The 23,091-nt window shown below is 38.7% G+C and overlaps 4 protein-coding genes across 5 annotated transcripts; 1 reads left to right on the top strand and 3 right to left on the bottom strand.

Annotated features, from left to right (window-relative positions):
- Positions 1-770: 770 nt before the first annotated feature.
- On the bottom strand, positions 771-5,141 carry LOC146314230 (E3 ubiquitin-protein ligase rnf146-like). Its single transcript, XM_084737967.1, has 2 exons — positions 4,750-5,141; positions 771-3,718 (listed from the first exon to the last, which is right to left on the bottom strand). Exons 1-2 carry the CDS (start codon positions 4,755-4,757, stop codon positions 2,662-2,664), a joined length of 1,065 nt encoding a protein of 354 aa, XP_084594093.1. The 5' UTR covers positions 4,758-5,141; the 3' UTR covers positions 771-2,661.
- Positions 5,142-6,405: 1,264 nt separating this feature from the next.
- On the bottom strand, positions 6,406-9,769 carry LOC146314229 (R-spondin-3-like). 2 transcript variants are annotated; one of them, XM_084737468.1, is made up of 5 exons: positions 8,935-9,769; positions 8,387-8,578; positions 7,269-7,409; positions 6,919-7,134; positions 6,406-6,823 (listed from the first exon to the last, which is right to left on the bottom strand). In XM_084737468.1, the coding sequence occupies exons 1-5, from the start codon at positions 9,017-9,019 to the stop codon at positions 6,624-6,626; spliced, it is 834 nt and encodes a 277-aa protein (XP_084593594.1). In that variant the 5' UTR covers positions 9,020-9,769; the 3' UTR covers positions 6,406-6,623. The 2 variants fall into 2 exon arrangements, with proteins under 2 accessions (XP_084593594.1, XP_084593595.1); XM_084737469.1 differs by having other exon boundaries at positions 6,988-7,134; positions 8,935-9,758.
- Positions 9,770-13,934: 4,165 nt separating this feature from the next.
- On the bottom strand, positions 13,935-16,236 carry cenpw (centromere protein W). Its single transcript, XM_084736915.1, has 3 exons — positions 16,054-16,236; positions 15,810-15,923; positions 13,935-14,171 (listed from the first exon to the last, which is right to left on the bottom strand). The coding sequence occupies exons 1-3, from the start codon at positions 16,138-16,140 to the stop codon at positions 14,145-14,147; spliced, it is 228 nt and encodes a 75-aa protein (XP_084593041.1). The 5' UTR covers positions 16,141-16,236; the 3' UTR covers positions 13,935-14,144.
- Positions 16,237-16,461: 225 nt separating this feature from the next.
- hddc2 (HD domain containing 2) lies at positions 16,462-20,326 on the top strand. The gene is made up of 6 exons (XM_084736914.1): positions 16,462-16,611; positions 17,573-17,694; positions 18,367-18,469; positions 18,603-18,671; positions 18,755-18,893; positions 19,670-20,326. Exons 1-6 carry the CDS (start codon positions 16,537-16,539, stop codon positions 19,831-19,833), a joined length of 672 nt encoding a protein of 223 aa, XP_084593040.1. The 5' UTR covers positions 16,462-16,536; the 3' UTR covers positions 19,834-20,326.
- The last annotated feature ends 2,765 nt before the right edge of the window (positions 20,327-23,091 follow it).

Here is a 23,091-nt window from a genome sequence, read left to right as displayed (position 1 = left end):
AAGTCTGTAACTGTAAGATCAATATTTTGTTATAGCGACAACTGCTAGGACCACTTCACAATCGAACAGTCTGTGGCACATCCAGGGCCGTAGGTTAGTAGTTGTACAGCAGACATTTTACATTTCATAGCAGGAAACTCAGAGGTGTATTAATGATTGCTGCTTTCAGTTTAGGGGAGGTCCTACTATTGTGCATGCTGGTTCACTGTCACTGTTACTGGGACACTTACTGTCAATCCTGTTATTCAGTCCACCTGTGTTTTTCCTGCTGTGACAAGTAAAAATGTCTGCTCTGCCACCAGCTGATCACCTGTCTTTCTGATGAATCATAAAAATACAAGAGGACACTAAGATTGCACTAACTTTATTTTTTCACTTATTTTACTGTCTTTGTTGTATAATTGTATTATGTTTTACTTTATTATATTCAACAGTCTTATCATTTTCTTTGTCTTTTTCCTAACTTTTACGGTTTAAATATAGTAGAAAGATTTGGTGTTGTGTACTGTGTACATAAAATTTATCTAAAAAGGACCACAACAGCCTGTTTGTTTTGACTTGAATTCTCAGGGGTAAAGGGGTGTTTAATTTGTGCAACAGCTCCATCCTGTGGACTCTTGAGGTACACTGCACCTCAATTAAAATCAGGACACACATTGCAAACAGGCCTGTGGATCAGTGCCACTTCTGTCTCCAAAGTCGTCCCATATTTAATGTATTAAACTATGTTTTCCTCTATTTAAAAAAAAAAATCATCAGTCAACATATGATTTTAAATTATAGATAAACACCTTTAATGACTTGACAAAACAGCACAGGGGCTAGACCACACAGACAGAAGCTTGTTTTAGGTCATTCAGATAGTCAGACACAAACTGTGAAAACACATAAAATAATAGCAGCTGGAGCAAAAAGGGAGAAAAAAAAAGAGCGTGTGAGGACAGCTCGAGTTTGTCCAAGTACATATCAGTCCCAGTGCTCTGACAGTAGTCCTATCATGAGAGAGTACCATGACAAGAAATAGAAATCCAAATGTGTCTCTCTACATATAGTATAGCCTAATACTTTCCAGTCGTCCTGCCAGTAGCTTTTCAGCACCCACCGCTGCTCACAACAACACAAACACACGCCATCATTAAACTTTTACACTAAAATAGAGGGAATGCAGTCTGTTCCCTCTCAGACACTTAAACATATATATACATACATACACACACACACACACGCACGCACACACAAACTCCAGTTTAAATAGGTATTACTTAGGTCCTGATTAAAACTTAACTTCAAAAACCCTAATCAGCAAAGCAGGAGAAAGCAGTTTTAACCCTCAGTAACTGGTACATAAGGTGCTACATTTGAGCTTGATTTTTACACCATCACTCCAAAAGAGAAAAAAAAAGTGTACAAAAATATCAGCCATGAGCTCAAAATTTTAGAGAAGAAAGAGGGTGTAGTGTCATTTCAAAGAGGTTGTATTGCTATGTCACAAACTGATGTAGAGGCAGTGACAGATGGTAGTTTTTGGACAACACTGACCCAGAAGGTGGTCAGACCTACGCTTCACTACATAGCTTGTTGCTGAGAGCGATGCATAACTACCACTGTATATAGAATATTGCTGGCTGCTTTTCTTTAACAAAAGGCTTTATTTCATATGTTTACAACTTTAACGTGGCTTTAAAGTTGAAACTTTATGCATTTTCTGCATGAAACACACAAAAGTGAACATGAGTTTATTCCAGGTGTTTAGTAATTATGTTAGCAGTAGAGAGAGCTGTCAGTGATGTTGATGTTGACTGCAGGATGCAAACGAAGTACACAGCAGTAAATCATGTCACTGACTACGTTTACATGCACAAAATAATCTTTTTGCTTTTATTCTCAAAAAGACAATATTCCTTCTAAGCCGTTTACATAGCTAATTAAAATGAATATTCTAATAATATTCCCATTTACATGCAACCTTCTACTAAACATAATGACGTACGTCCTGCAGCTTAATATAGACTTTTATTTTGTACGTCTATCTCTAGCCCAGTCTTGCAAACTGTTGGCTAGTTGATTTTTTTTACAACAAATAAATTAGACTGTAAACAGGCAAGAGGCTTTTTATTGCAAACTCCAATAAAAATCCATAATGAGACAAATATTCCAAATATGCCTTATTTATGTCGAAAGAATGCTCCTGAAACCCAATTATCGGCATTACTACATGTCTTAAAATGGTATGTTTGGATCAAGGCCTTATCAGGAACATCAAAATGGAATATACTGTTTACATAACCTGGACCAAATTCAGAATATTGTCATGTTCCATATAATGGTGGAAAATTAGTGCACATGTTAACGTAGTCATTGCTGCGACTGCTAATTACATTTGTAGACCTGCAGGTTTGGAAGAAAGGGTTAACCTGATTCCCCACAAAACTGAGATTACATTCAATTGGATGGAGATCTTTGAATAATCCAAGAATATTTTGATATAAAAATAGGTAAAATGCATTTTAGGATCATATTTGGCACATGATCGATAGGGAAAATACATCTAACACACAAGTAACAACACAATAAGGTATTTTTCATTTCTTGGGAAGGATGCATACTGGGTTTTAGACTTTTTTGCCGACTGATAAAAGTTTAAGAACTGTTACTGTCCAGTCACACTTCTGTCACAGTGCACTGTCCATCAGGACTGCGTGAACGGAGACTGAGTGTGGTATTGGACGGCCCACCCCTCGGAGGCATTCTGGCTGGCTGGCTCTCTCTTAGCGGCCTTTGCCTCTGTCTTCTCTGTGGCATTGATTCTGCTCTGTTACGCTCCCGCTCATCCTCACTCTCACTGCTGCCCGATGCATACTCATATGTCTGCTCATCATCTCCGTCCACCTCTTCACCCTCCGGCTGGCTGATGTGGAGCTGGGAGATGGACTCTTCCAGGGTGGAGGGTGAAGGAGAAAGGGGACTTGTAAGATGGCGTCCCAGGAGTGTTGGAGGTCTAACGGGGGGAAGAGACACCATGATCCCAAAAGATAAAGGCTGTGATTGGCCTGCAGTGTCCGATCCATCTGCTGAGCTAATGCGTTCTGTTGCAGCTGGAGTGACAACTGGTGGAGCAGGAACAGGGGCAGGTTCAGGGTCTAACCTCAGTCCAGCAACTCCCTTCTTGGGGATGTCGACAATGTCGCGCTTTATCTTGCGTCTGCGGCCATGCTCATTCCGTCGATACTGCACCATGTTCTCCAGGTCGGCCACATAAAGGAACCCTGCAATCAGCATCTCTGTGCTCTTCCTGCCTTTGGAGAAGGCCTCCTCCAGCTCACGGCTGGTCCTCTCATCATACTGCCACCAGCCGTTACGCCCCTCATAGTACCATGTAAAGTCTCCTCGGGAACCACCCCCCGTCCCTAAACTCCGGCTCACCCCTGCAGCGGCTGCTTTCAGTTCTTCAGGTGAGAGAAGAACTGGCCGCTCCAGGAAGTCCTCTGGGATTTCTTGCCGGCAGAGAGCACAGCGCTTGCTGTGCCAGGAAGCACCTTTCACGCACAGGAAACAGAAGACGTGGCAACAGGGGAGGCGTACAGGGTGGATGCAGCTCTGTAGGCAAATGGCACACTCTGGGGTGCTGCTGGAACTGGAGGGGTCTCCAACTTCCTCTATCAGCTTGGAGGGAGCCAGGGAATTCACAGAACAGTCCACTTCTCCACAGCCTGCCATACTACAGACAGAAACACAGCACTATAACAACAGATCCATGTTGAGATATGAGACAAGATATCATCTTAGATTTTGAATCACCTTATATCATCATGTGGTATAAGTGCTTTCTTTTCTTGGCATCAAAGGCTGCATTACTGTAATATACATTTAGTATAGTAGAGCCCTTCCAATTATTGATAACAACATATTTTATAAGTATACATTTTCCTATGTTTCTTTATTGTATAGAAATTTAAATTGTATTCAATTCTGGTAGTCTTAGGGTAGCCTTCAGTCAGAAGTATAGGCCTAGGCCTACAGGAAGTTTTTGACAGCACTGCATGTGCTACCAATCATACTGATTAAGGTCCCGTTCCATTTAGTGTAGCAGAGCCTTTCCAGTCGGCCAACATGTACAATAGCAGCACCCTGACTGTGTTTGACCTGAATACAACAGACGCTTAATTAGTATCATTGGTGACACCTGTGTTTACTATTTCATGTCAATATGGCTGCTGTGACAAGGGTCTTAAATTTAAATTGAACAGACATGCAATTTGGTGCTCCCACTTGACATGCGCTGCTGTGTTGATTGGTGGGAACGCCCTCATACACATAACACAAAGTTGTGGCTTCTGTAAATATACATGAGTAGAAAATAATACTAGTGTAGGAAACTGAAGTATGTGACATAAGGGACTGGCTGGCGTCCCTGAATTAGGACATAACCTCATTCCGACTTTTATCAAAGGCCCTTTCTTGCTGTCTGACAGGGCTAACGTTTACCACCCAACTAGCTACTGCTAAGCTAACATCAGCCGCTCATTAATTTCCTAGTTGCTTTCAATTTTAAACAGCTTGTATTTAACAGAAATGATGTTAACGGGTTCGTCTGTTAAATGTAGGTATCACTATCGTCAAGGTACTGTAACGTTAATGTTTCGCTAACGTTAGCTAACGTTAACTTGACAGCTGCTGTAGCATATGGAGTTAGCATGTTAGCTATCAGTGTGATTGCTGGCTATGTAACTTTTCTGTTACAATACTCACCTGAACATCGGGATACACGTGGAAGCGTCCTCAACAGAAGCACGGATGAAGATGTTTATAAAGCTGCATTTATGTTTGGTTATAAAGTTATGTAGGTCAAGTAATGACTGCGTTATTGCTGGAACATCGGTCCCGGCCAAGCCCAACTAACTCCAGTGGTCCTGGATCGGTCTCACGTCGTTGTCAGTGCCAATACTCATGTTCTGTAGATCTACTTAAGTTACGCACAGTACGTACAGTGTGTCTGGTTGACGCATTTACGACGGTCGTGTCTAGAAAGGAACCGAAGAACCGCGAAAGACCTCGCGAGATTGATTATTTTAACCCAAACCATCATATCTCCATAACTATACCAAGTGTTTCGTCTGGATGAGCCTGCCTATATTTTAACTACAGCGTTGTCAAATTGTACAACAGGATCAGTTTTTACAAATGGTGCACAATGCAGAAACAACGCGCATATATCTCGCGAGAGTTTCGCAAATATAGGGTTCCTTTCTTCTAGGTCGTTTGTGACTGACAGAAAAAAGAAGGAATTTTACTCATTTTGAGTGAAGACATCATCATCATTCATTCATCGTCATCATTTAGACATCATTCCTTCTTTCCCACTTGTCACTCTTGTTTTGGTATTTATCATAGAGTGCATATAAGTTTGTTAAGTATGTTTTTTTTTCCAATTCATTATTTCATTTTATTGTGCCATTTTTATAACATCAATAAAATATTCTGAAATATCTATACACACACATTGAAATTGTTAAGAACTGCGATTGTGATATGAGTAATTAATGAATGATAATTTTTGGATCAGAATTTTAATTTTGATATACCAAACAAACATGTTTTCTTACATCTGGAGAACAAGATTTTCAAGCCAGGGCATCTCTGCAGCACTACAGTACTTCATGGCTGTTTTGTCCCACGTTTTACCTTTATCAAAAAATTGCAGCTTCCGCGATTTGGATATTGCACTTGACTGTGTAGCGATTTCAATAATATTTGAATTCATTTTGCAGCCCTAATTTTTTAAGATTTCTTCAACATAAATTTAAATTCTATTACAATTTTAGCTTGTGGAGCTTATGTTCAGATGTATAAGTCTTAAGGTCTACAATACACCAATAGACATTTTTCACAGCAGCCATTTTGACATGAAACAGTAGGGTAAACACAAGTGATACTAATTAGGGTTCTGTGCCATTCAGGTCAAACAGCCAGGTGGCTGTAATTGTACATGCTGACTCTGGAAAGAATCTGCCGCACTAAATGGAACAAAACCTCAGTTAGTTAGTTAGTTGATGACTGTGTTGTGTCACGTGTCTCAGTAAGCGATGACAGGGTGACAGTGAGCCTGCACAGATCAGTCTGATATGTCAACATGTCTTCTGTGGAAAAGTCTCGTTTTTTATGAAGGGCTTAGCACCAAAAGTTTTTTTTTCTGAATGCATTTAATTGCAAGTAAGAAGACAATGTGCAGGTGCAGGTTCATAAAGCTGCACTAAACAGTCAAGTTAGGCAAACAGTACGGAAAAACAAAACACAAGTGGCACTAATTTAGCACATGACTGCTATTCATGTCAGCCAAAGTCCAGATGCAGATGCAGCAGTGGTGTTGAATTCATAGATATACAAGAATTTCATAAAAGACCATCATATGCATCCATCCCTTTTATTCATTTCTGTTGATTGCAAAGAAAAATCTAATTTTAGATAAATACATGTATATGTTTGACATTTTTACAATTTACAACAGTTTTTAAATAACCAGCAAATGTAGAATGTGCATTAACATGTCTCTTGAATGTCTCTGCAATATCAGCAAATAGTTTATATGGTATTATATAGTATATAATGGACTCCTTTCCCCCTTATTACAACCTATTTGGACTCTTTGGTCTCTTTTTGATGACACACTTCCTGATCTCAGACACGTGTGAACAGGGGTCTCCTTGGACACTTGGGGACCGCAGGACTTGTCGGGTACGTGTCTCCTCTCCCCTCCTGTAGACTCGCATGCCCCTCCTCCGAACACATGGACCCCAATCTGTCCATTCTCCAACTTCACAGTGCACTGTGAGGAGAGAGATGATTGTGAGAAAGATTCTCACAGGCGACAAGAGGTAAAAACATGAGACAGTAGTGGGGATACAAATGAGAGTTTTATACTGAAATGGTGCATTGATGCTGATTGTATCTGATGTCTCAACTGTGTGGTGAAAAGGGTATTTCTTTCACCGTGGGGGAGGCATTGCATAAGCTGCACATCAGGTTCGAATCCCCTTGGGCAGGTGAGATGGCACTGGCCGTGGAGAGAGTACAGGTCTGCTCTACACCTCACACACATGTTCCTCCTTACACACACCTCACAGCCTGTAGAGCACTCTGGGACAGAGGGACACAAACATCTCACATTGCATTTGCACTTGTCCCATGAAAGGCCAGTATTACATGCACAGAAACATATTGTACACAAAGGCTTCATGAATAACATGCAGTATCGCTGTGCAGTGTCTCACCTGTGCATTCTCTGAGAGCTGTGTTTGCAGTCAGCCCGTTTGGACAGCTATTCTCACATTTTCCCCGGAACAGAAAGTGACCCGGATGACAATGTGTGCAAAAATTTTCACTAAAGCAGGAAGCGCAGTCCTCTTTGCACCCTGCAGACCAATGGAAATTAACTTAGGTAGAGGGAAACACTGTCAGGGCACCAAAACATATTCCTGTTTGTTTGACTCTCAGCACTGACTTTAAATCAGTTTGTAGCAGAGGTGTGGACACAAGTTACATGACTTGGACTCGAGTCACAAATTTGATGACTTCAGACTTGACTTGCAACTTGACTTGGACTTGAGCCTTTGGCAGGAATGAACTCACTTCCCCTCATTTCCTGAATTAACTAACGTAATTCATTCCTAGCAAATTGGCACTTAATACCCCAGATCCACTTTGTTTCATACCAGCCCAGCAAAATTAAATCAAGCTGCAGGAGAGAACCATGAAAAACTAATGTTAGGTTAGTGAACCCCAGCTTGAAAAATTAAACTGAAGATAATTTTGTACAAACTACACAGTGGTCACCAAAAAATTTAAACATGCGGTTTGCAAATTATACACAAAGATGCAACAACTTTCAACTTGGTTCGACATTTGAAGTTGCGCAAAGAAAAGTAAGTCAAGGCTAATATTAACTTAGCTAATGTTAGCTTAATAGCCAAGTAACTTTGTAAAGTAATGAGGTTGGAAACTCAGGGTTACTTTGTGACTTGTTTAGGACTCAAAACTCAAAGTCTGTACTTAGGGCTTGCCGGTCTTGACTTCAGACCTTAGTGACAAGACCTGAGACTTGAGACTTAAGACTCCACAACTAATCAATAATCAGAAATATATTGTTTTAAAAATCTGGTGGCATCTACACCTCAACTACAAAACTGCAGTCCAGTCCACCCTCCACGTGAGTTAGAACTATTCTTAAAACAATATATTTATAGTTATTCTTATATTTATCATTCCTTTTCTTGTGACCCACAAAACGATGACTTGGTTCCACCTCTGGTTTATAGTCTACACAGTGGGTATTTCTCAAATAAAGGTAAACATCAGTGTACCAGTCCTCCATATGTTCATTGGTACTTACTGGTGCAGGTGCTGATGTGTGGAGAGCGCCTGCCATAGTGACCCCGGGGACAGGAGGACAGACAGGTGCCCCTCTGCCGCATCCCTTCCTGCTCCAAGTGGAAGAAGAGGCGAGGTTTACAGGACAGGCAGCCATTCAGGGCCGAGCATGTCACACAACCTGCTGGACAGAGCCTGCTCATGGAGGAGCTGCCTGGTGGTAAAAGGGAGGCGGGATGTGTGTGTGTGGACGTGGGACTGAGTGAGTCTGATATTCTAAACAGAGTTAAGGACTCTGTGCTCCATTTACAGCCCACAATTTACAGCCAACTTGCTTTGATGAGATCAGAGCCAATAGACAGAGCCAAGCTTTCAAATTCTTAGTGTACAAGTGGGTAAAACCAGTGGAAATCTATGACCACATTGTTCCCTGAAAGCTGAAAGAACACTCTTATTGTCTCCATATGTAGTGTCTGTCTACTGTTTACCACTTCCACTGTAAAAAATTAGGACATTTCACAGGAAACATGTCTAGCAACTGTATTTGAGAGGTCATGTTTGAATACTTACGTCCGTGTTGCAGAATATTTGTGCTATCCAGGCCTTTTGAAAAATTCATGAAGTGCAGAATCCAAATTAAAGAAGGCATCCACATTTTCCTTCACCTTCAGTAGGGCATTGATCCAGTCAGCAAAGGCACCTTGCCATCACATCCCGTATCCCAGGAAATACATTTCAAAAAGGTCTGTTAATTTCTCCACGAAATTCATTCAAATGGAGCCATGTCGAGGCTGTGCTGTGGTGTAGGAGAGCGGTCGAGTGCAGAGTTGAACTAGATGTTTTCTTGAGGAAAAATCCCATGTGCATTCCATGAGATCACTCAAGCCGGCAGAATGCCATGAAGAATGCAAACAGAAGAGCAACCATCATATGATATGAAGTCGCAACGCACATCTAATGTAAGTTTGGGTGAGCTGCTGTGGGCTTGTCTCCTTTTCCCACACACACACACACACACACACACACTCCCAACCTCCTCTCCTGTGTTCCCCTTCCTTCACGACCCTCCTCCTGATCCATTATCACATCAAACACTGTCTCCTCACAGGATTGGAATAATAATGCTGTCATTTTTTACACAATTATTTAACCTCCATTCTTATCTGTCATATATTTATTAGTTAACTAAAGCCTATAATTCTGTATTTTAAAGCCTCTCCACTTTGGTTATTGTTACTTCACTTGGGTGTTTGACCTTCAGTCTGCACAGTTTGACAGTCTGTTTTCACATTTATTTGTTGAAGGGGGAAAGTTTCTCCGTGCTCACTTTAAATCAGAGTTTAAGACGGTTACGTACATACGAGTCGGACTTGGTGACATCACATGTGGGAACCCATGGTAGCAAAATAAACAATTTACACAAGTTTTATATAACTAATTAAAATCAAACTGACAAGCGTGATGGGAACTTAAAATGACAGTCCATCATCTAACCATTAAAATATTATTATTTGATGTGTACTTTGAAGCTATTAACATTGGGGAGGCAGGATTTATCACCTGTACTGCAGCCAGCCACGAGGGGCCGATCCAGATGCTTTGGCTTCACTCATGTTGTCCTTTTCTACCTATACAGAGATTCTTTTATTTTTCCTTTTCTTTTGATATGAACGATAGTTGCTAATTCATAGATTCTGGATTTTTCAGTGAGAAAAGTAGATGTAGAATCTTTTATGAGGTTATCTTAGGTAAGGTAATCACACTTTTTGTGAAAACAATTACTGCAATTTCTAGACTATCAATTATTGATGAATATATAAATAATTATTCAAAACAGAGAATTGTATGTATCTAGGGAACCAAAATATTTATTGTTGGTATTGGCCAGTAAAGGCTTTAAAATGAAATATTGTATCAGCTCAGAATTAATATTTCTGCCAGTAGAACAGGTTGATAAGGTGATGCTTTAAATGTGCAAAACAAAGTGAGTGTCTCCGGTGCAACATTGCTATTTGCAATGACTGTGCAGTGTTAGTCACGCAAGGAGCCAAAATGTTTTCCTTCAACACTGTAAATCTCATTTACATGAGAGCTGTCATTCTGATCATTACAAACAACTGTTGAAGAACAAAGAAAACCAGTGAGAAAAACCTGCCAGCAGTAGTTTTCTTATTGTGCCCAGTGAATGTGAACATTTTGAAATGCATTGTATTTTATATCTGCATCTGCCAGTGGTCCATCATTATAACTTTATGTTTATGTTTACTGCAATTAAGTGAAAAAAATGCATATATCAGTATCAGTGTTCAAACAAGATGAGTTGGAAAATATCTGCAAAAATTCAGTATCATTTATCCCTAACTTTCACAGTAATATAAGCAGTAATTGACTGTTGCACTGAATTCTAATAAAAAAAACTACATTGATATTAAGAAAATTTCATCTTAAATTATTTAGTCAACCATGACTGATGACACATTTTGTGCCAAAGCCTTATCATGCAAAGCCGTTGGAGGTGCTGGAGATAGAACTGCTAACAGTCTTGCACCAGCACAAAAACTCCTCTTTTACTCAAATTGCAAATCATACACTCTTCTCAGCATGATGGCAAACAGGGTGAGTGTGTGACCATGACAACAAAATATCTCCTCATTTGGTTCCATTTAAAACACCATGACTGTTTTTTAAGGATGTCATCACATCAACATCAACACTGGATTTTCAACGTCTTCTCACACAGGCTGGATGAAGACAAAGTGATGGAATATTTAAAAAGTATACAAACTACAGAAAAAGTGCAATTACCATGTTACCCACATTTCTTTGAATTAGTTCAACCTTAGCCATGGTCGGCAACTTTCCCAGGAAGTCTGGATTCAGGGAATAAAAACAGTAAATACAGAGTGATTTGACTACCTTCCAGTGACAAAACAAAACTAGAGACATGGAGTTGTCACAGAGGATCTATGATTCCCACAAAAAAGACTGGAAGGTGATGAAAGCTCTTCCAGAGGATTTGTTGTTTGGCACCCTGATGAGTATTATCGCCTGTTTTGGGAACTCTGTGGCTCTTCACTGCTTCTCCAAAACAGATTTGAACTCTGAAGTGTTTCCCTTCCTGGAATCGCTCTCCCTCTGCAATTCATAATCCTTTCAGAGCCTGTCAAAACTTTTACTGTAGGATCAAGAATTCACAGATTTGCTAATAAGCCAAATATCGTTCATGTTGCTATTGTTTATTTTGAACTGTTTTTGACATATTGTTGTAAGACTAAAATAATTCTGCTCCTCTTAAGAGCAAAGACATGAACAGAAACAGCGACACACTTGAAACCTGTCAAACCATGTGCTCCTTGTTAAGAAAGGCGCAGCAAGTTATCAAAACAACATCTCTGCCAAAATGGACTGCCGTGTTTTCTTGGCTCATCTGGAAAAATGTCAAAAGAGGAATCAGCAGGAGCTTTGCAGTGGGATTTTACACTGGAACTGATTTATCTGAAGGAGACAGAGCTAAAGAGAGGAGCTGGACGGGGCTGCTGCCTTAAATTGTCAACAGGTGCTCAGACACGAACACGAAACAGCGGACGGGCTCGGCCCGGCTACTTCTTTATTTTGACAGTGGAAGAAGAGTGCGTTTCTCAAATCCCTCAAGAGCAAGAGCAAACCTAAAGAGGAGGACGATAAAATAACGCCTCAGAGGAGCCTCTGGATGTGCGTCCAGCTGCTGCAGAGCAAAATCATCCATCAATCTGTATGCAGCAGATTTATAGATTAGATTGTGCTCGCAAAACATCAGAGTATGAAGAAGTTTAACTCTATTGTTGCTAACAAGGACTACTCTCCATTAGAGCGAGATGTATGCAAAAGAGTTCTGTGATGAGAATTTAAGAATGAAGGAAAGACCAGCAGGACAGAGGTGCCAGAGGTTCAGGGGTCAGATGGGTGGGGTTCCATAAACCCGGTAACACCTCTTCAACCTGACCGGGAACATAAACATGACATGGCTGTGCTCACTGGGGTGCCAGATCAGATTCTTGAGGAAAATAACCGTTAGAGGCCGAGGAATGTTTTGACTGTCAAAAAGAAAGAGAGGGGACAAGGAAAATGATAAAGATAGAGGACATGATGTGAAGGAGAGAGAACCAACTCTAAAGCTAGTGACAAATTTAAACCATATGGTCAATATACCTGTAATCATCCTCACCGTTAAGCCATCTCAAATTCATATCCATGCACTCAAGTTCTACTTGTTGCACTTTTGTTTTATGACCCCATCTCCAAAAATATTGAGCAAAATGTATAGAAAAACAGTTAAATTAAAAATTTAAGTAAAAACAGCACTAATATAAGATATTTAATGATCAAACTGATAGACTTTGTTTTTCCTAAACATATACTCATTCTAAATTTAAGCCACATATCAAATTGTTTTTTGAAAATGGCCATCGTGTCCACATGACCAAAGAGGGAAAGGACCATCCAGACTGTTCCCAGTGTGAAGTTCAAAAGTCAGCATGTGTCATGGTATGGGGTCGTGTTAGTGACCATGGCATCATGGGTAACTGTCATATCTGTGAAGGCAGAATTAATGCTGAAAGGTACGTACCGGTTTTGGAGCAACATATGCTGCCATCCAGACGTCTTTTTCAAGGACTTATTTCAGCAAGACATGTGCACCGAGACATGTGCTAAAACAGCTTGGCTTTGAAGTAAAAGAGTTTGGGTACTTGCCTGGCCCTCCTGCAGTCCAGACCAGAATGTGTGGTGCATTATGAAGTGTGAAACGCAAGAACACAGACCCTGGACTGTTGAGCCCCTGAAGTTGTACATCAAGGAAAAAAGGGGGAAATTTTTGATTTGAATTCAGCAATTAGCGTCCTCAGTTCCTTTACTGAGTAAAAAAAAAGGAAAGTTTATGTAACTAATCATAGATCACAAAGGATCGGCAATTCATGGCATTCTATTTTTATTTACATTTTACACAGCGTTCCAACTTTTTTGGAACTGGTGTTGTAAAATCCACACATTGAAGCTGTGCCTTCTGTGCTTTTGTATTAAGTCCCTTGATCTACTGTTTTTAGACTGGACTCTGAAAGGATCCACTGTAGTGCAAACCAAAAGCAGCTTTTAGGTCACCACCTGCTAGCAAGGTTCGATACAAGGTATGACTGAGCAGTTTAGCAATCTAACTTTGACCTTTTCACCACTCACACACCTGAGAAGGCGAAAGTCTCGCTGTGAGGAACCCTGCAGTGATAAGGACCGGGCAGGATAGCATCTAAGCTCGAGGATAATCTATGTAGCATGAAGAAGTAAGGAATTTAGGAGGAGGCTGAGCCCACGCTCAGTGAAGAGGCCATGAAGCACGCAGCTTAAAACACCTACCGTGACGGATGGTAGGAGAGCGAGACGAGTGCTGAAGAGATCTGGAAGTACTAAACTACTCTGAGCTGTCCACAACTTTGAAATCAATGCTTAATATGCTCAACATACCTATAAATCAGCCTGTCTGTATCATTTAAGCTATTACGTTTAGCATTGTAAGTTTTTGGGAATGAGGGATCTAAACATATGAGCCATAAAGATTTAATAAAGAATAAAAACAAATAAAAAAAAAACTTATGACAGGAAAACAGATACTGGTTGTGTATTTGATCAAAGGTTGGAATAAAAACAAAAAAGTTACATTTCTGAAAAAAAGGAAACAAAATATATATTAGAAAAAGGAAAAATATTGCTGCAGTGATTCAAAAAAATGACGATGAGGCACTTGAGTGTCTTCATCCCCTCGCTTTTTTCAGCACTTTCTATAGAGAAAGAAAAAAGAGAAAGAAAAATATCTCTGTAATACCAATAAAGATATCACATAAACACTAACCATGATTGACTAAGTTTGATTAAATTTTACAAAAACATTTTGTTTAGAAATATAAAAAGTAATTGGTAAAACTAAGTGACATGAGAAAGACTTATTTAATTGAAACATAAAAATCCTGGTAATATTTATTGGGCAGTTCAACCAGACAATATGCTCTTTACTGATTTAATTTCTTTCTATGTATTTATAATAGTTTTACAGGTTTAATTAGTCAACTTCTCTGCAGCAGCCTTTAAACAAACATTTAGACTCAGACTCATCAATCAGGATGTTAGAAACTTGACAAGTGCTGCTAAGTGATTTTGATCTAAATTCAGGGTTTCCCCCAGCATATTGCAAGCCCAGTGGCCCACCGGGCCTAAGCAACTTTTATTTCCAGGGGATGTATTTTTCAGATGTTTTTTATTTGTTTTTGTTTTTTTTTTTAAAGTAAAAGAGTGTTTGATAAACCTGAGGGTTAAATCCACTAGACACCAGTGGTAAAAGATTATATGGGCTACACACACATTGTTTTAAACATAATTAAAATTTTAAATTATAATACTAATCAGGTTTTTACTGTGATTTACTACAAAACTGGTAATAATTTCATCCCTAATGCAGACAGCGCCAATAAAACTGATTCAAACAACTGATTCAACAACTTATTAGGATTTAAAAACTTGGGGCTAGTTCTCTACATTAGTTAGATGTCACATTACAATATCGGGCCATCAGAAAATCTTCTGGACAGAAGAACTTTGTGTCATGCTCCTCAGGGCTAATCCAAGCCAATCGATAAAAAATAATTCTGCAACCTTTCTAAAAATTGAGGAATTGTTAATCTAACTTAAGCAAAATGCGAAATATGTTAGCAGTTCTAGCCTCTCAATTGTAAATATGCTATAGCACACTGAATCTCTTTAGGTTTTGGACTGTTGGACAGACACAACAAGCATTTTAAGACATCACTTTGGGGTGTGGAAAGTGATAATGGACTTTATTTCTTATAGGGTTGAACACTTAATAAAAAAATCACAATACAGTGAAGTGCAATATCCAAATTTCAGGATCTGAAATTATAATTAAAGCACTGAGGTGCTATATAATATTAGGACCTAAATAATATTATACAGATGTAAGGGAACATAATTGTTTGGTACATAATTTTTACACTTTTTTCAGTAAATAATGAAATGACATTTCCATTTCAAAAAAAAAAAAAAAAAAAATCCTGACTCATGGCAATATGTGTTGAAATAATCACAATATGATTAGTCATCATATCGTTCAGCCCTTTTTGACATTTTATAGACTTGGGTAATTAATTTTCAGATTATTCAACAATCAAAGTAATACTTGCAGCAATAGGATGTTATAATAATAATATCCTGATGATAATATTGAAAAGAATTATAGTATAATTATAATTTAATATAGAAATAACTCGTAACTACAGTTTGCAGTCTGTGTATTAGTGCTTTGTTTGTTGTTGTCCATTTGAGACAATATGGTAAAGGTTTACCGTTAAATGGTATGTGAGAGTAGTGTTACCACTTGAAGACCGACAGTCTTGATTTGAACTAACCTTGGTGACTGCTCTGAGATGTTGACCTCTGATCGTTGCAGATTTCTCTTCAAAAGCTTTGGCCTTCGCCTCCTCAGCCAGACTTCTCAAAAACAGCAGTGTCAGGAGCTCGATCTGAAAAAATGATAGGAAACCCTCTTGTTTACTGATCGGCTGATGTGTCAGTTATGCTAGTTAACGTTAGCCACAAACAAAGCCAACAACAGTGAAAATAAGTGGTAACGTCAGCACGTCGGTCACCTACCATCGCCTCTGACGCCGGCCTCACGTTTATGTTACTCTTCATTTTTCTTTTGACTGTGTTTTTCAAGTTGGGCGCCTTCTTCAGCATTTTGTCAAATGTTTAGTGTGAAACTGCAGTTCACGCCAGCAAAAAGTTTGTTTACGTCTTCCAATCTCCCGCTTCTCTGACTTCCGGGTTCAACTGCTTCTTCTTCGTTGCTTTTACAACGTCGCTTGTTGCGTTACTCGCATCTACATTATGTTTAAACTTTCTGTTTTTTTTTAAATATAGATTTCCATTGTCGTGACAAAAGTGAGTAAAAATAATAGCAATAATAACATATCTATAGACAAGCATTAAAAGTGACGGGGCAGAGGGTAGAAATGTAACGTTCATGTCTCTTTTCACTCTGGTTCGTTATGTTGTTTATGCTTCCACCTAGCGGCTACTTTGAGCTGCTACACCAGCGAGCTTGGTTTTCTGTATCCGGGTCAGCGGGCAGTTATGGCGGCCACCATGGAGACAACAGCCGGCATGAGCAATATGCTGCAATTCATGAAACTTATAGGACAGCTGAAAGTAAGTCCTGTGGCTCAGATCTGTCGATGGTCCTTTCAAATAGCTTTTCATATGTTTTGCTGCCACCTGAAGTGAATAATTGATTAATAATCAGTGGTTTCTTGCGTGTTCCTCGTTGTACTCGCTGTTTAAATTAGCTGAAATGCTTTGTTATTAATTTGTGTACTTTATACATACTATATGATAATAGGCTCTTTGTAGTGATTTTAAATGCTACATTACTGATAATTTACATCACAAATAATGTCAATAAGTTTGGTCTTAAATTAAACGCCAGTGTTGATTATAATTTCATATTTTTTCCTAGCAGTGGCGGTGTTTTCCCTAATCTTTTGGTTGAAATACTTTCATTATTGATTAATCTGTCTTTGCTGCAACGATTACAAACTGTATTATTAACTGATTAATTGTTTTGATCATGTTTTTGAGACAAATAGTCAAAATGATCTGATTCCAGCTTTTTAAGATGTATATGTTCTGGTTTCTTTACTCCTCTGTGACATTAAACTGAATGCTTTTGGGCAAAACAAGGGGTGTTATATTTGATTAATTGACAAACTAATCGACCAACTAATCAGCAGTGATTGTTACCTGTAGTCCTTTTGTCTGTTGATTTATCTATCTGGTAATTCATTGATTAATTATTTGGTCTGTGAAATGACGTCTATCAAAAGTTCTCAGAGCCCTCAGTGATGTTTTCAACAGTACAGATCATCAATAAATTCAGTTGACTGTCAAGTAAACTGAGAAAAACAGAAAAATATTTATCTTCCAGGAGCTGACGCCAGTCAGTCTTTGCTAAGAAGTGTCAAAAATGTTTCTATGATTTTGTGTAGCTAAGTCAGTGTGTACAAACACAATTTGTCCCACTAAACTGGCAGAATAAGTTCTGAGACATTTAATTTAGGTTAGATTTTTTTCTTTTCTGTGTCACTCATGAGTTTTACATTGTGCGTTGCAGAGGGTTCCACGGACTGGCTGGGTTTACAGGAATGTGAAGAAACCAGAGAGTGTGTCTGACCACATGTACCGCATGGCCATGATGTCCCTGACCATCACTGATCCCACAGTGGACAAGGACAGGTGCTTCACTCACACAGCTCACACACAGACCAAGAAGCCTTTTTTCAGGATTAAAAGGAGGAGTTCACCAAAAATGAAAATTCAATTATTATCTAGTGTCGACTGAGAAATGACATCCATGACTTTCAGTAGAAATTCCAATGTTGTCAGTTTGGCCACCGAACAGCAGCTCGTCCCCTGCTGTTTCATTTCAGTCTTCTTTCAAACTATTGAAATAAATTGAATTATTTAAGTAATAATAATATAATAAACTTTACAGTTTTACAACAAAGAAATACATGCACCAAATGTATTTTGGTGTTTATGTATATGTATGTTAATAATGGTAAAATAGAGGTGACAATAGAATGTATATTTACATGAAAATAGACATAGAATAAGCATAAAAACAGTGACAGAATGCCATAATGTAAAATAAGATAAATAAAACCCATCAATATAATGTGCATGTTCTGACTGTGCACGCAGCCTGTTTTTACCTTTTTCTATTTTTTCTTCTGTGTTATGCAATATACTTTCTATTCTTGTGCAGAAGTGGGGTTTTTCTTGCTCTCGCAGTCCATTCCTGTGCAGGGCTCTAGTGATTGTCTTCTTTGAGACTACAGTTCCCGACTCGGCCAAGTCTTTCACTAATTTTGTCCTCAACTGTACATCTTTCTTCACTGTCTTTAGATGTATAAAGCTTGCTCTGGTTCATGACATGGCGGAGTGCATTGTGGGAGATATTGCTCCATCGGACAACATCAGTAAAGCAGAGAAACACAGACGAGAAGAGGCAAGTGTCCAAATTACATCTAAAAACACAACAGTTAACACTTCCAGATTTTTTAAACTGAGTGTGTGTTGACCTGATGAAGAGTTTCTCCTCCTCACTTCTCTCTCTCTCTCTCTCTCTCTCTCTCTCTCAGGAAGCGATGAGACATCTGTCAGGTCTTCTGCCGGACAGACTCAAACAGGAGATTTATGGCCTGTGGGAGGTATGCTGACACTGTGTATTCGTATCTTCTGAATGATAAGTGAACTAATCTAACCGCAGACATGTTTGTCTTCCTCTCTGCAGGAATATGAGACTCAGAGCAGCCCGGAGGCTCGGCTGGTGAAACAGTTCGACCTCCTGGAGATGATCCTGCAGGCTCACGAGTACGAGGAGCTGGAGGGGACGCCGGGAAGACTGCAGGAGTTCTTTGACTCCACCAACGGTATGTCTCCAATCTATCTATCTATCTATCTATCTATCTGTCTATCTATCTATCTATCTATCTATCTATCTATCTATCTATATATATATATATATATATATATATATATATATATATATATATATATATATGTACACACACACTCACTTTGTTTCCTTTAATTTGTCACCCTTCAGTAGAAATCCATCACTAAACATAGTTTTGGTAGTTTATAGCTCAATAATATCTGTTTTAATGTGATGAAGAAGGGAAACAATCATTTTGGATGAAAGTATAAAAGAATCAAATTTGTCTCAGGTGTAAGGTGCTGAAAAATCTTGAAAATGGACCTTGAAAATTCTTGAAAAGTCCTTGAATTGGATCTTGAAAAAGATATAGGAACCCTGATTTCATAACATTTCACACCTGAGAGCATGTTGAAAACAAAAAAAAAAATACTTCAAGGTGTAATTTCAGTAGATTCCTCATTTATGAATTTACTGGTATCAAATCGTATGTCAGAGCTATTCAGGGTAACAGCCGTGAAAACTGAGGAATATCAAATATTAAGCTGACTTCACCAACCTTACATATACAACTTAGGATTTTTCTTATTATATTTGAAACTGTTTGATTGATGAAATGGTAAATAACAGTTGTGGCTATAATTCAACTCACCATTGATTGTTTCCAGCCAATTCAATTAGATTTCATGGGTTGTCATGTCAGGCCTCAAGTCATTTTACATTTCATGGAATCTGATGAAAGCCGCCCTTACTGGCATCGTTACTTTCCAGGTCGCTTCCACCACCCGGACGTGCTCCAGCTCATCAGCTCTTTGAATGAAGAGAGAGGACGTCACATGATGAAAACGGATGACACTAAGAATTCTGGGAACTCACAGACAGATGGTGCAGTATCTTCACAGTCTCATATCACTTCACACACCTCCTCCTCCTGACTGTAACACGCACAAACAGCGCCTCAGTGGAGGGACGGAGACACTGGACTGTGATATAAAATGTGCGTGTACGAGGACACGAGACACCACAATCCTGAGGAAGTGTGGAGGACTGTATTTTGTGAGTTCAAACTGTTGTCTACACCTCCTCATTTACAGTAGAATGAGGATGAAGGTACATGGATATTTTCTGTGTGCATGCAGTTATTTTTACCATCTGTAATAGATCCATTTGGACAACTACTAATGCAAAAACTGCCAGGTAATATAAAAATGCAATAACATGTCAAAATATAATTAAATTACCTTATTGAACTGCTAATGTAGGAATGAACTATTACACTTTGTGTATTTTCAATCCACTGACAAACATTTTCACCACATTTTCATGTATATTATCTGGCAGATTTTACATTACAGGGTTATCCTTTTAAAAAAAGTAACATTGCCGCCGCACCATCAGAAAAATAGTGTTAATGCATTTTTTTCTGATGCACTCAGGAATTCAGAGTTACATTACAACTGTTCGTTTGGTTTTATCTGTTTTTTGCAAGAGGTCCAGTCAGTTTTCAGTTTTTATTGTAAGATTAGTCATCTGTGGTATTATTTTATTTTAGATGATCTTCATTACTGATATATTAACCATAAGAAGTTATTTATGATGGTGCTTAATTAGTTGTGTGACTACAGATGAATCTGTAAATACAAAGTTATTTTATTTGAATGTCTTTGGGTTTAAAATCAGACTTTTCTAAAAAGGTCTTGCTGTGAAGTTGAACTCAACGCTGTAAAATAGAAACTGTAATTCATTTTCCGATGACAGACCTCAGTTATTTGGTAACAGTTCAGAGCTTACAGCTGTCTCTAGCTACAAAACATCTTTCAGTTCTTGATTTATGATGTGAATTTTAATAAATACGTTTCACGGACAGACTGAACTAAACATGAAATGATCTGGAGGCATCTTCTCAAACCACAGCAACGAAAAAACTAAAATCACATGAAAGACAACTTGAGAAAAATGAAACACAAAACAGATTATATATTAAAAACAGAATATTACTGTGATGGCAAAGTTATTGCAGCGGCCACAGAGTCTGTACTTGAAAAGTAAATAAGAAAAAAAAACAAACTGATTTTCTTTCAGTATTTAACAGGTTAGTGCTGCAGGAGGAGGTTACGTGTGTCAGTAACAGCATGTCTTAGATTTCATTACATTACAGTCAAAGTTTGTATTACAGCCACAGTATGATGCTGGTATATTAATGTCAGATATTTTATATCAGTAACACAGCAACAGGCGTCAGAATTCTTATCTGAAGGTTTCTAGGACAGATGATGCAGATAAGTGATAAACTTTTCCATTATCTGGGTCTCTACAGGTTAAAATCTTGTTACCTTCAGCACTATTCTGAGGTGAACCGATGCAGTTGTGTTGTTTTTTTTAATCTCCAGCATCAGACTTAATGGTCCCAGATGATCAATCAGATTCTCTGTGACTTACTGTCTCCAGGCAGCTAAGAGAAACCGCACCGCACACGGTCTGCCTGTAGAACAATTATCAATTTATCAAGGTCAGTAAAAAATGATCGAGGACATCTATTGCCCGCTGTGTTTACCTGCATGTTAATTTACAAAAGAACGTCAGCAACATTTTAGCCAACATGATGCCAGAATAAACAGCAGGATTTTTCCCGACCATTATTAGAAAACAGCAGAGACATATCTTGTCTTTTCTGGTTGCTCTGCTTCTGTTCTCTCATCGTCTGCTGTCTGAATTAAAAGTTCATTGCTCTGTAAAAGACTATTTGCACTATTATGCTACTATATTGTCATTATATCAGCAGCATGGAATTAAAATGACAATATTGTTTATTGCAGTTATTTCTGGAACAGTATGTGGTCCAACAAAAGTAGTTATCATGACAGGCCTCGCACATGGCAAATATATAGCGTTTCATTTCACCCTGTAGACTTGTCTGTCCTAAATATGTGCGCCATATGTACGATCCAGCATTAAAAAAAGGCTCCAACACAAACTGTCTACAGCGGAAAATATGTAAAACAGTCATTTGGGATTTGGGGATAAGGTACAGTATGCAAGTTAGTCTGAACAAAAGATCTTTTTAGATACCAAAAAAAATCTGGAGAGACAAGATCTGCTTTCTCAGTGTAAAATCTTTTATACAAGGTTACAGTTTTACCCTGGACTCCTGGTCTGATCACATGACCTTGGATTATAAACACATTTTAGTAGAAAGTAGCTGAAAAAGTAGCATAAAATGTATTTTTTTATGTCTAAGCATAAATTAAAATATAGTTTTGTATTTTTTGGTGTGAGATTTGTAAGTCTCAGTCTGGGCTGGATTATTAAGATTTTTTTTTTCTGTAAATTTCACACACAGTTGGTGGTAATCAATCAATGGTAAAATACAGCAGTGAGCGGTCCGCTTGACCCTGCTCAACTTGACCCTGCTTTCCCCTTCATCACTCCTAAACGGACAAACTTGTTTGAAACATGTTGCTGGCATCAAATTCAGAAAAAGCAGATATTTATGTTTATGTTAAAAGGGATTTGCAAAGCTTCACATTCTGTTTGGTATCAGGATTCTGTTTATGTTCTGATTTATCAAAGACAGAAAACAAAGCCTGACCACCAAACAGAGTGGGCCAGGGTCCCATCAAACATTTGTAACTTGTTGAGTTTTGATACTGTACCAAGATGGCTGTTTTCACTTATGTTGAATTTACATCGCAAAAGAAGGAATTCATTGTGTGTGTGTGTGTGTGTGAGTTCCAGCTGTGATTTGACAGCTGAGTTTTTCTACCCATGACAAAAGGGTAATAGGTTAAACCATGAGATGCTCAACTAAAGTGACAGAAGAAATACAGGCTAGAAATACAGTGCAGGGCTTTGGTTCTTGAAATCTGCTCATCCTCCTTTCATTTCATTATATTTTTTTTTTAACTAAGCCTTCGCTGCTTCTGCCCTTTAACCCCATCTGATCCAACATCTGCGGTTTAACATGGTCACTGGAGGCCACTGGAGGGCAGGAAGGAGAGTCCTTCAACGAAAAGATCAACCATGTCCACTTAGACGAGATACACAATCAAAGGGAGGTGAGCTAGTGACGTTAGCTGTGTTGATTTTTCAAAGCATAGGAGGACGACTGTTGCTTTAGAATATTTAGGGATAAATTTGGTCCAAACAAGAAATGGCATCAATTTTCTAACACATTAAGCATTTGGGTTTGCAGG

The sequence above is a fragment of the Lutjanus erythropterus genome, chromosome 15, assembly GCF_056507025.1.
Source record: "Lutjanus erythropterus isolate fLutEry1 chromosome 15, fLutEry1.hap2, whole genome shotgun sequence".
Taxonomy (NCBI): Eukaryota; Metazoa; Chordata; class Actinopteri; order Lutjaniformes; family Lutjanidae; genus Lutjanus; species Lutjanus erythropterus.
This window is presented reverse-complemented; position numbering and strand designations above follow the sequence as displayed.

Excerpts from the sequence above, each read along its gene's own strand:
- hddc2 (XM_084736914.1), top strand. The coding sequence starts at position 16,537 with ATGGCGGCCACCATGGAGACAACAGCCGGCATGAGCAATATGCTGCAA. Across the intron at positions 16,612-17,572 it reads AACTTATAGGACAGCTGAAA|AGGGTTCCACGGACTGGCTG; the intron begins GTAAGTCCTGTG and ends TGTGCGTTGCAG. Across the intron at positions 17,695-18,366 it reads CCCACAGTGGACAAGGACAG|ATGTATAAAGCTTGCTCTGG; the intron begins GTGCTTCACTCA and ends CACTGTCTTTAG.
- cenpw (XM_084736915.1), bottom strand. The coding sequence starts at position 16,140 with ATGCTGAAGAAGGCGCCCAACTTGAAAAACACAGTCAAAAGAAAAATG. Across the intron at positions 15,924-16,053 it reads GGCCGGCGTCAGAGGCGATG|ATCGAGCTCCTGACACTGCT; the intron begins GTAGGTGACCGA and ends TCATTTTTTCAG. Across the intron at positions 14,172-15,809 it reads ATCTCAGAGCAGTCACCAAG|AAAGTGCTGAAAAAAGCGAG; the intron begins GTTAGTTCAAAT and ends CTTTCTCTATAG.
- LOC146314229 (XM_084737468.1), bottom strand. The coding sequence starts at position 9,019 with ATGTGGATGCCTTCTTTAATTTGGATTCTGCACTTCATGAATTTTTCA. Across the intron at positions 8,579-8,934 it reads AAATATTCTGCAACACGGAC|GCAGCTCCTCCATGAGCAGG; the intron begins GTAAGTATTCAA and ends TTTTACCACCAG. Across the intron at positions 6,824-6,918 it reads AGCATCAATGCACCATTTCA|TGCACTGTGAAGTTGGAGAA; the intron begins GTATAAAACTCT and ends CTCTCCTCACAG.